The 12500-nt window shown below is 37.7% G+C and overlaps 2 protein-coding genes across 2 annotated transcripts in view; one reads left to right on the top strand and one right to left on the bottom strand.

The window, feature by feature from the left end:
* Positions 1 to 12500, bottom strand: part of LOC137628836 (tripartite motif-containing protein 59-like) — a 281529-nt gene that overhangs the window by 109021 nt on the left and 160008 nt on the right. The gene's annotated exons all lie outside the window — the stretch shown is intronic.
* The window catches only part of LOC137628834 (uncharacterized), a 147493-nt gene that overhangs the window by 3155 nt on the left and 131838 nt on the right, over positions 1 to 12500 (top strand). Inside the window, exon 2 of the mRNA XM_068360077.1 lies at positions 524 to 1014. Within this exon, the coding sequence (XP_068216178.1) occupies positions 889 to 1014 (126 nt within the window). The 5' untranslated portion in view covers positions 524 to 888. The remainder of the gene's footprint in view (positions 1 to 523; positions 1015 to 12500) is intronic.

The following is a 12500-nucleotide window of genomic DNA, read 5'->3' as shown; positions in this document are numbered from 1 at the left end:
ACTTACTTTGCCGTACCCAGGCCGCTAACGCCTTACCATTCTCACTCACCTTCATTCTTGTCTTCCTCATTCATTTCAGCTCTCTCTCTCTCTCTCTCTCTCTCTCTGTCTCTCTCTCTCTGTCTTGAGGTAGTCTTTCATGTTGATTATCCGTCGCCGTTGTTTTGAAATCTCCAGTTTCTAGTTTTGTCGATCTAATAAGGAAAATCCGTCTTATATATATATATATATATATATATGAATATATATATATATATATACATGTATATATATAAATTTATATATGTATGTATATATATGAATATATATATATATATATATATATTGGGCATGTATGTACGTATTCATATATCAATATGCGTCGCCACACAGAGAGAGAGAGAGAGAGAGAGAGAGAGAGAGAGAGAATAGGATTCTCTTTATTATGAAAACGTCATAAGCAAATTTAACGCAATGATAATGTTGTAAATTCATTGAAAGTGATTTTGTGCTAATTTGAGATTTTTTTTCGGAATTATAAAAGAAAAAAAAAAGTCCGAACACTTGAAAAGAGGACACACACGTACAGAAAAAACATTTTTTTTTCATTTTATAGAAAAATATACTTTTTTACCGGATAAAGAGGAGGAAATAAAGACAATATAAACGAATAACTCTGATTAATATTCTAAAAAGGAAAAAAGATTCGAGTGAAAATAAGTGATCGCAAAACAAGAAAAAAAAAATAACGAAATCTTTGATGAAGTGAAAAGTGTTTTGGTCGTTACGAATGAGTGTCATGAGCCCGCAGAAACGTACGCCCTCCTACGCCCGTGAGCAACCCCAGCCACGCCCAACGTACAGCCCACACTGCCGTGAGCCTCACGCCTTCGCCCATGACAAACCAGAATGGTAGAGAACCGCAGTGGGTCCTCATCGCCTGAACTAACGTCTCCAACCATGCCAGCCCACACTGGCCGCCCACAGTACTATCTCGGGAAATACCTTCTGCAGAGAACCTCCTCCAAGAGGAAGGTAAAGGCACAGTAGGGAGAGAGAGGAGAGAGAGAGAGAGAGAGAGAGAGAGAGAGAGAGAGAGAATATTCTGGTGAAGATTCTGGTGAAGATTTCTGGAGAGAGAAAGAGAGAGAGATTTGGTAATTTTCTTTCATGATATTCTGGAGAATATTTCTGTTGAGAGAGAGAGAGAGAGAGAGAGGAGAGAGAGAGAGAGAGAGAATTATTATATATTTGACAATTCTCTGGTGAAAATTTCTGGAGAGAGAGAGAGAGAGAGAGGGAGAGAGAGAGAGAGAGAGAGAGAGAGAGAGAGAGATTTGGTAATTTTCTTTTGGAATTTTCTGGAGAATATTTCTGTTGTGAGAGAGAGAGAGAGAGAGAGAGAGAGAGAGATTTGGTAATTTTCTTTTGGAATTTTCTGGAGAATATTTCTGTTGTGAGAGAGAGAGAGAGAGAGAGAGAGAGAGAGAGAGAAAAAAAAAAACTTTTTTTGAGAATATCTAGTGAATATTTTTGTTGGGAAATAGTGATAGTATTTGTGTGTGTGTTTGTGATGTGAGAGAGAGAGAGAGAGAGAGAGAGAGAGAGATTTAAAATATATTAGACAATATTCTGGTGAAGATTCTGTTGAGAGAGAGAGAGAGAGAGAGAGAGAGAGAGAGATTTAAAATATATTAGACAATATTCTGGTGAAGATTCTGTTGAGAGAGAGAGAGAGAGAGAGAGAGAGAGAGAGATTTAAAATATATTAGACAATATTCTGGTGAAGATTCTGTTGAGAGAGAGAGAGAAAGAGAGAGAGAGAGAGAGAGAGAGAGAGAGAGATTTAAAATATATTAGACAATATTCTGGTGAAGATTCTGTTGAGAGAGAGAGAGAGAGAGAGAGAGAGAGAGAGAGAACAGTTTGATAAATATATTTTGAGAATATTCTGGTGATGATTTATGTTGAGAATTTTAGCGAATACATTTTCATCTTTCGATTTAATAATTAAGCGATAAAGAAAATGAATAATACAAGGTTTTCTTGAAGCCAATAATTGTGATTATACATATATATATATATATATATATATTTATATATATATATGTATACATGTATATATATATATATAGTATACATATATACATATATATACATATATATATATGTAATATACATATATATATATGTATGTATATATGTATATTATATATATATATATATATATATGTATGTATATATATATATATATGTATATATATATATATATATATAAATATATATGTATGTATATATATATATATATATATTCACAATTATTTTTAACAATTTATAAGGCTGTTAAAAATAGGTTTGCGAAATTACAGGTGTCCCTCCCCATTGCAGAATATTCTTTGTCTTTTGCCATATTAATAACAATTTGGTTTTGTTTTGCTCTGTTTTCAACATATGAAGTTAATATGGACATGAAAAAATAAAATCAATACTATCTTAATCTTCTGGCCCAGGGCCTCAATGAATTCACGCCTTATTTCTGAGCTCAACACAATTTTCAGATTCAACCTCCCTTCGCATTGTCATTAGCCACGTTTTTCTTGGTGCACTACTACTTATGCCATTTATACCATCTCATCCTTCCCTGATGTCAACATAACCCCATCATGGAATCTTTCAACCCTCTCTCCATGCAGCTGACTGTTAAATAATAGATTCTTTTTCCTTCACTAAACCTTCTCCTTACTATTTATACCATCTCATCCTTCCCTGATGTCAACATAACCCCATCATGGAATCTTTCAACCCTCTCTCCATGCAGCTGACCGTTAAATGATAGATTCTTTATCCTTCACTAAACATTCTCCTTACTATTTATACCTTCTCATCCTTCCCTGGTGTCAACATAACCCCATCATGGAATCTTTCAACCCTCTCTCCATGCAACTGACCGTTAAATAATCGATTCTTTTTCCTTCACTAAACCTTCTCCTTACTATTTATACCTTCCCATCCTTCCCTGATGTCAGCATAACCCCATTATGGAATCTTTCAACCCTCTCTCCATGCAGCTGACCTTCAAATAATAGATTCTTTTTCCTTCACTAAACCTTCTCCTTACTATTTATACCTTCCAATCCTTCCCTGATGTCAACATAACCCCATTATGGAATCTTTCAACCCTCTCTCCATGCAGCTGACCGTTAAATAATCCATTCTTTTTCCTTTACTAAACCTTCTCCTTACTATTTATACCATCTCATCCTTCCCTGATGTCAACATAACCCCATTATGGTATCTTTCAACCCTCTCTCCATGCAGCTGACCTTCAAATAATAGATTCTTTTTTCTTCACTAAACCTTCTCCTTACTATTTATATCTTCTCATCCTTCCCTGATGTCAACATAACCCCATCATGGAATCTTTCAACCCTCTCTCCATGCAGCTGACCTTCAAATAATAGATTCTTTTTCCTTCACTAAACCTTCTCCTTACTATTTATCCCATCTCATCCTTCCCTGATGTCAACATAACCCCATTATGGAATCTTTCAACCCTCTCTCCATGCAGCTGACCTTCAAATAATAGATTCTTTTTCCTTCACTAAACCTTCTCCTTACTATTTATACCTTCCCATCCTTCCCTGATGTCAACATAACCCCATTATGGAATCTTTCAACCCTCTCTCCATGCAGCTGACCGTTAAATAATCCATTCTTTTTCCTTTACTAAACCTTCTCCTTACTATTTATACCATCTCATCCTTCCCTGATGTCAACATAACCCCATTATGGAATCTTTCAACCCTCTCTCCATGCAGCTGACCTTCAAATAATAGATTCTTTTTCCTTCACTAAACCTTCTCCTTACTATTTATACCTTCCCATCCTTCCCTGATGTCAACATAACCCCATTATGGAATCTTTCAACCCTCTCTCCTTGCAGCTGACCTTCAAATAATAGATTCTTTTTCCTTTACTAAACCTCCTTACTATTTATACCATCTCATCCATCCCTGATGTCAACATAACCCCATTATGGAATCTTTCAACCCTCTCTCCATGCAGCTGACCGTTAAATAATCGATTCTTTTTCCTTCACTAAACCTTCTCCTTACTATTTATACCATCTCATCCTTCCCTGATGTCAACATAACCCCATTATGGTATCTTTCAACCCTCTCTCCATGCAGCTGACCTTCAAATAATCGATTCTTTTTTCTTCACTAAACTTTCTCCTTACTATTTATACCATCTCATCCTTCCCTGATGTCAACATAACCCCATTATGGTATCTTTCAACCCTCTCTCCATGCAGCTGACCTTCAAATAATCGATTCTTTTTTCTTCACTAAACTTTCTCCTTACTATTTATACCATCTCATCCTTCCCTGATGTCAGCATAACCCCATCATGGAATCTTTCAACCCTCTCCCCATGCAGCTGACCGTTAAATAATCGATTCTTTTTCCTTTACTAAACCTTCTCCTTACTATTTATACCATCTCATCCTTCCCTGATGTCAGCATAACCCCATCATGGAATCTTTCAACCCTCTCTCCATGCAGCTGACCTTCAAATAATAGATTCTTTTTCCTTCACTAAACCTTCTCCTTACTATTTATACCATCTCATCCTTCCCTGATGTCAACATAACCCCATCATGGAATCTTTCAACCCTCTCTCCATGCAGCTGACCTTCAAATAATAGATTCTTTTTCCTTTACTAAACCTCCTTACTATTTATACCATCTCATCCATCCCTGATGTCAACATAACCCCATTATGGAATCTTACAACCCTCTCCCCATGCAGCTGACCGTCAAATAATAGATTCTTTTTTCTCCACTAAACCTTCTCCTTACTATTTATACCATCTCATCCTTCCCTGATGTCAGCATAACCCCATCATGGAATCTTTCAACCCTCTCCCCATGCAGCTGACCGTTAAATAATCGATTCTTTTTCCTTTACTAAACCTTCTCCTTACTATTTATACCATCTCATCCTTCCCTGATGTCAACATAACCCCATCATGGAATCTTTCAACCCTCTCTCCATGCAGCTGACCTTCAAATAATAGATTCTTTTTCCTTCACTAAACCTTCTCCTTACTATTTATCCCATCTCATCCTTCCCTGATGTCAACATAACCCCATTATGGAATCTTTCAACCCTCTCTCCTTGCAGCTGACCTTCAAATAATAGATTCTTTTTCCTTCACTAAACCTTCTCCTTACTCTTTATCCCATCTCATCCTTCCCTGATGTCAACATAACCCCATTATGGAATCCTTCAACCCTCTCCCCATGCAGCTGACCGTTAAATAATCGATTCTTTTTCTTTTACTAAACCTTCTCCTTACTATTTATACCATCTCATCCTTCCCTGATGTCAACATAACCCCATCATGGAATCTTTCAACCCTCTCTCCATGCAGCTGACCTTCAAATAATAGATTCTTTTTCCTTCACTAAACCTTCTCCTTACTATTTATACCATCTCATCCTTCCCTGATGTCAACATAACCCCATTATGGAATCTTTCAACCCTCTCTCCATGCAGCTGACCTTCAAATAATAGATTCTTTTTTCTTCACTAAACCTTCTCCTTACTATTTATACCTTCTCATCCTTCCCTGATGTCAACATAACCCCATTATGGAATCTTTCAACCCTCTCTCCATGCAGCTGACCTTCAAATAATAGATTCTTTTTCCTTCACTAAACCTTCTCCTTACTATTTATACCATCTCATCCTTCCCTGATGTCAACATAACCCCATTATGGAATCTTTCAACCCTCTCTCCATGCAGCTGACCTTCAAATAATAGATTCTTTTTTCTTCACTAAACCTTCTCCTTACTATTTATACCTTCTCATCCTTCCCTGATGTCAACATAACCCCATTATGGAATCCTTCAACCCTCTCCCCATGCAGCTGACCGTTAAATAATCGATTCTTTTTCTTTTACTAAACCTTCTCCTTACTATTTATACCATCTCATCCTTCCCTGATGTCAACATAACCCCATCATGGAATCTTTCAACCCTCTCTCCATGCAGCTGACCTTCAAATAATAGATTCTTTTTCCTTCACTAAACCTTCTCCTTACTATTTATACCATCTCATCCTTCCCTGATGTCAACATAACCCCATTATGGAATCTTTCAACCCTCTCTCCATGCAGCTGACCTTCAAATAATAGATTCTTTTTTCTTCACTAAACCTTCTCCTTACTATTTATACCATCTCATCCTTCCCTGATGTCAACATAACCCCATCATGGAATCTTTCAACCCTCTCTCCATGCAGCTGACCTTCAAATAATAGATTCTTTTTCCTTCACTAAACCTTCTCCTTACTATTTATACCATCTCATCCTTCCCTGATGTCAACATAACCCCATCATGGAATCTTTCAACCCTCTCTCCATGCAGCTGACCTTCAAATAATAGATTCTTTTTTCTTCACTAAACCTTCTCCTTACTATTTATACCTTCTCATCCTTCCCTGATGTCAACATAACCCCATCATGGAATCTTTCAACCCTCTCTCCATGCAGCTGACCTTCAAATAATAGATTCTTTTTTCTTCTCTAAACCTTCTCCTTACTATTTATACCATCTCATCCTTCCCTGATGTCAACATAACCCCATCATGGAATCTTTCAACCCTCTCTCCATGCAGCTGACCTTCAAATAATAGATTCTTTTTTCTTCACTAAACCTTCTCCTTACTATTTATACCTTCTCATCCTTCCCTGATGTCAACATAACCCCATCATGGAATCTTTCAACCCTCTCTCCATGCAGCTGACCTTCAAATAATAGATTCTTTTTTCTTCTCTAAACCTTCTCCTTACTATTTATACCATCTCATCCTTCCCTGATGTCAACATAACCCCATCATGGAATCTTTCAACCCTCTCTCCATGCAGCTGACCTTCAAATAATAGATTCTTTTTCCTTCACTAAACCTTCTCCTTACTATTTATACCATCTCATCCTTCCCTGATGTCAACATAACCCCATTATGGAATCTTTCAACCCTCTCTCCATGCAGCTGACCTTCAAATAATAGATTCTTTTTTCTTCACTAAACCTTCTCCTTACTATTTATACCTTCTCATCCTTCCCTGATGTCAACATAACCCCATCATGGAATCTTTCAACCCTCTCTCCATGCAGCTGACCTTCAAATAATAGATTCTTTTTTCTTCTCTAAACCTTCTCCTTACTATTTATACCATCTCATCCTTCCCTGATGTCAACATAACCCCATCATGGAATCTTTCAACCGTCTCTCCATGCAGCTGACCTTCAAATAATAGATTCTTTTTTCTTCACTAAACCTTCTCCTTACTATTTATACCATCTCATCCTTCCCTGATGTCAACATAACCCCATCATGGAATCTTTCAACCCTCTCTCCATGCAGCTGACCTTCAAATAATAGATTCTTTTTTCTTCACTAAACCTTCTCCTTACTATTTATACCTTCTCATCCTTCCCTGATGTCAACATAACCCCATCATGGAATCTTTCAACCCTCTCTCTATGCAGCTGACCTTCAAATAATAGATTCTTTTTTCTTCACTAAACCTTCTCCTTACTATTTATACCTTCTCATCCTTCCCTGATGTCAACATAACCCCATCATGGAATCTTTCAACCCTCTCTCCATGCAGCTGACCTTCAAATAATAGATTCTTTTTTCTTCACTAAACCTTCTCCTTACTATTTATACCTTCTCATCCTTCCCTGATGTCAACATAACCCCATCATGGAATCTTTCAACCCTCTCTCCATGCAGCTGACCTTCAAATAATAGATTCTTTTTTCTTCTCTAAACCTTCTCCTTACTATTTATACCATCTCATCCTTCCCTGATGTCAACATAACCCCATCATGGAATCTTTCAACCGTCTCTCCATGCAGCTGACCTTCAAATAATAGATTCTTTTTTCTTCACTAAACCTTCTCCTTACTATTTATACCTTCTCATCCTTCCCTGATGTCAACATAACCCCATCATGGAATCTTTCAACCCTCTCTCCATGCAGCTGACCTTCAAATAATAGATTCTTTTTTCTTCACTAAACCTTCTCCTTACTATTTATACCTTCTCATCCTTCCCTGATGTCAACATAACCCCATCATGGAATCTTTCAACCCTCTCTCCATGCAGCTGACCTTCAAATAATAGATTCTTTTTTCTTCACTAAACCTTCTCCTTACTATTTATACCTTCTCATCCTTCCCTGATGTCAACATAACCCCATCATGGAATCTTTCAACCCTCTCTCCATGCAGCTGACCTTCAAATAATAGATTCTTTTTTCTTCTCTAAACCTTCTCCTTACTATTTATACCATCTCATCCTTCCCTGATGTCAACATAACCCCATCATGGAATCTTTCAACCCTCTCTCCATGCAGCTGACCTTCAAATAATAGATTCTTTTTTCTTCTCTAAACCTTCTCCTTACTATTTATACCATCTCATCCTTCCCTGATGTCAACATAACCCCATTATGAAATCTTTCAACCCTCTCTCCATGCAGCTGACCGTTAAATAATCGATTCTTTTTCCTTCACTAAACCTTCTCCTTACTATTTATACCTTCTCATCCTTCCCTGATGTCAACATAACCCCATTATGGAATCTTTCAACCCTCTCTCCATGCAGCTGACCTTCAAATAATAGATTCTTTTTTCTTCACTAAACCTTCTCCTTACTATTTATACCTTCTCATCCTTCCCTGATGTCAACATAACCCCATCATGGAATCTTTCAACCCTCTCTCCATGCAGCTGACCTTCAAACAATAGATTCTTTTTTCTTCACTAAACCTTCTCCTTACTATTTATACCTTCTCATCCTTCCCTGATGTCAACATAACCCCATCATGGAATCTTTCAACCCTCTCTCCATGCAGCTGACCTTCAAATAATAGATTCTTTTTTCTTCTCTAAACCTTCTCCTTACTATTTATACCATCTCATCCTTCCCTGATGTCAACATAACCCCATTATGAAATCTTTCAACCCTCTCTCCATGCAGCTGACCTTCAAATAATAGATTCTTTTTTCTTCACTAAACCTTCTCCTTACTATTTATACCTTCTCATCCTTCCCTGATGTCAACATAACCCCATCATGGAATCTTTCAACCCTCTCTCCATGCAGCTGACCTTCAAATAATAGATTCTTTTTTCTTCACTAAACCTTCTCCTTACTATTTATACCTTCTCATCCTTCCCTGATGTCAACATAACCCCATCATGGAATCTTTCAACCCTCTCTCCATGCAGCTGACCTTCAAATAATAGATTCTTTTTTCTTCTCTAAACCTTCTCCTTACTATTTATACCATCTCATCCTTCCCTGATGTCAACATAACCCCATCATGGAATCTTTCAACCCTCTCTCCATGCAGCTGACCTTCAAATAATAGATTCTTTTTTCTTCTCTAAACCTTCTCCTTACTATTTATACCATCTCATCCTTCCCTGATGTCAACATAACCCCATTATGAAATCTTTCAACCCTCTCTCCATGCAGCTGACCGTTAAATAATCGATTCTTTTTCCTTCACTAAACCTTCTCCTTACTATTTATACCTTCTCATCCTTCCCTGATGTCAACATAACCCCATTATGGAATCTTTCAACCCTCTCTCCATGCAGCTGACCTTCAAATAATAGATTCTTTTTTCTTCACTAAACCTTCTCCTTACTATTTATACCTTCTCATCCTTCCCTGATGTCAACATAACCCCATCATGGAATCTTTCAACCCTCTCTCCATGCAGCTGACCTTCAAATAATAGATTCTTTTTTCTTCACTAAACCTTCTCCTTACTATTTATACCTTCTCATCCTTCCCTGATGTCAACATAACCCCATCATGGAATCTTTCAACCCTCTCTCCATGCAGCTGACCTTCAAATAATCGATTCTTTTTTCTTCTCTAAACCTTCTCCTTACTATTTATACCATCTCATCCTTCCCTGATGTCAACATAACCCCATTATGGAATCTTCCAACCCTCTCTCCATGCAGCTGACCGTTAAATAATCGATTCTGTTTCCTTCACTAAACCTTCTCCTTACTATTTATACCTTCTCATCCTTCCCTGATGTCAACATAACCCCATTATGGAATCTTCCAACCCTCTCTCCATGCAGCTGACCGTTAAATAATCGATTCTGTTTCCTTCACTAAACCTTCTCCTTACTATTTATACCTTCTCATCCTTCCCTGATGTCAACATAACCCCATTATGGAATCTTTCAACCCTCTCTCCATGCAGCTGACCTTCAAATAATAGATTCTTTTTCCTTCACTAAACCTTCTCCTTACTATTTATACCTTCTCATCCTTCCCTGATGTCAACATAACCCCATTATGGAATCTTTCAACCCTCTCTCCATGCAGCTGACCTTCAAATAATAGATTCTTTTTCCTTCACTAAACCTTGTCCTTACTATTTATACCTTCTCATCCTTCCCTGATGTCAACATAACCCCATTATGGAATCTTTCAACCCTCTCTCCATGCAGCTGACCGTTAAATAATAGATTCTTTTTCCTTCACTAAACCTTCTCCTTACTATTCATACCTTCTCATCCTTCCCTGATGTCAACATAACCCCATTATGGAATCTTTCAACCCTCTCTCCATGCAGCTGACCGTTAAATAATCGATTCTTTTTTCTTCACTAAACCTTCTTACTATTTATACCTTCTCATCCTTCCCTGATGTCAGCATAACCCCATTATGGAATCTTTCAACCCTCTCTCCATGCAGCTGACCGTCAAATTATAGATTCTTTTTTCTTCACTAAACCTTCTCCTTACTATTTATACCTTCTCATCCTTCCCTGATGTCAGCATAACCCCATTATGGAATCTTTCAACCCTCTCTCCATGCAGCTGACCGTCAAATTATAGATTCTTTTTTCTTCACTAAACCTTCTCCTTACTATTTATACCTTCTCATCCTTCCCTGATGTCAGCATAACCCCATTATGGAATCTTTCAACCCTCTCTCCATGCAGCTGACCGTCAAATAATAGATTCTTTTTCCTTCACTAAACCTCCTCCATACTATTTATACCCTCTCATCCTTCCCTGATGTCAACATAACCCCATCATGGAATCTTTCAACCCTCTCTCCATGCAGCTGACCGTTAAATAATAGATTCTTTTTCCTTCACTAAACCTTGTCCTTACTATTTATACCTTCTCATCCTTCCCTGATGTCAATATAACCCCATTATGGAATCTTTCAACCCTCTCTCCATGCAGCTGACCGTCAAATAATAGATTCTTTTTTCTTCACTAAACCTTCTCCTTACTATTTATACCTTCTCATCCTTCCCTGATGTCAACATAACCCCATCATGGAATCTTTCAACCCTCTCTCCATGCAGCTGACCGTTAAATAATAGATTCTTTTTCCTTCACTAAACCTTCTCCTTACTATTTATACCTTCTCATCCTTCCCTGATGTCAACATAACCCCATCATGGAATCTTTCAACCCTCTCTCCATGCAGCTGACCGTTAAATAATAGATTCTTTTTCCTTCACTAAACCTTCTCCTTACTATTTATACCTTCTCATCCTTCCCTGATGTCAACATAACCCCATCATGGAATCTTTCAACCCTCTCTCCATGCAGCTGACCGTTAAATAATAGATTCTTTTTCCTTCACTAAACCTTCTCCTTACTATTTATACCTTCTCATCCTTCCCTGATGTCAACATAACCCCATCATGGAATCTTTCAACCCTCTCTCCATGCAGCTGACCGTTAAATAATAGATTCTTTTTCCTTCACTAAACCTTCTCCTTACTATTTATACCTTCTCATCCTTCCCTGATGTCAACATAACCCCATCATGGAATCTTTCAACCCTCTCTCCATGCAGCTGACCGTTAAATAATAGATTCTTTTTCCTTCACTAAACCTTCTCCTTACTATTTATACCTTCTCATCCTTCCCTGATGTCAACATAACCCCATCATGGAATCTTTCAACCCTCTCTCCATGCAGCTGACCGTCAAATAATAGATTCTTTTTCCTTCACTAAACCTTCTCCTTACTATTTATACCTTCTCATCCTTCCCTGACGTCAACATAACCCCATTATGGAATCTTTCAACCCTCTCTCCATGCAGCTGACCGTTAAATAATCGATTCTTTTTCCTTCACTAAACCTTCTCCTTACTATTTATACCATCTCATCCTTCCCTGACGTCAACATAACCCCATTATGGAATCTTTCAACCCTCTCTCCATGCAGCTGACCGTTAAATAATCGATTCTTTTTCCTTCACTAAACCTTCTCCTTACTATTTATACCATCTCATCCTTCCCTGATGTCAACATAACCCCATCATGGAATCTTTCAACCCTCTCTCCATGCAGCTGACCTTCAAATAATAGATTCTTTTTTCTTCTCTAAACCTTCTCCTTACTATTTATACCATCTCATCCTTCCCTGATGTCAACATA

The sequence above is a fragment of the Palaemon carinicauda genome, chromosome 36 (genome assembly GCF_036898095.1).
Source record: "Palaemon carinicauda isolate YSFRI2023 chromosome 36, ASM3689809v2, whole genome shotgun sequence".
NCBI lineage: Eukaryota > Metazoa > Arthropoda > Malacostraca > Decapoda > Palaemonidae > Palaemon > Palaemon carinicauda.
Note: the sequence above shows the minus strand (reverse complement) of the source record. Positions and strands in the feature narration are given on the sequence as shown.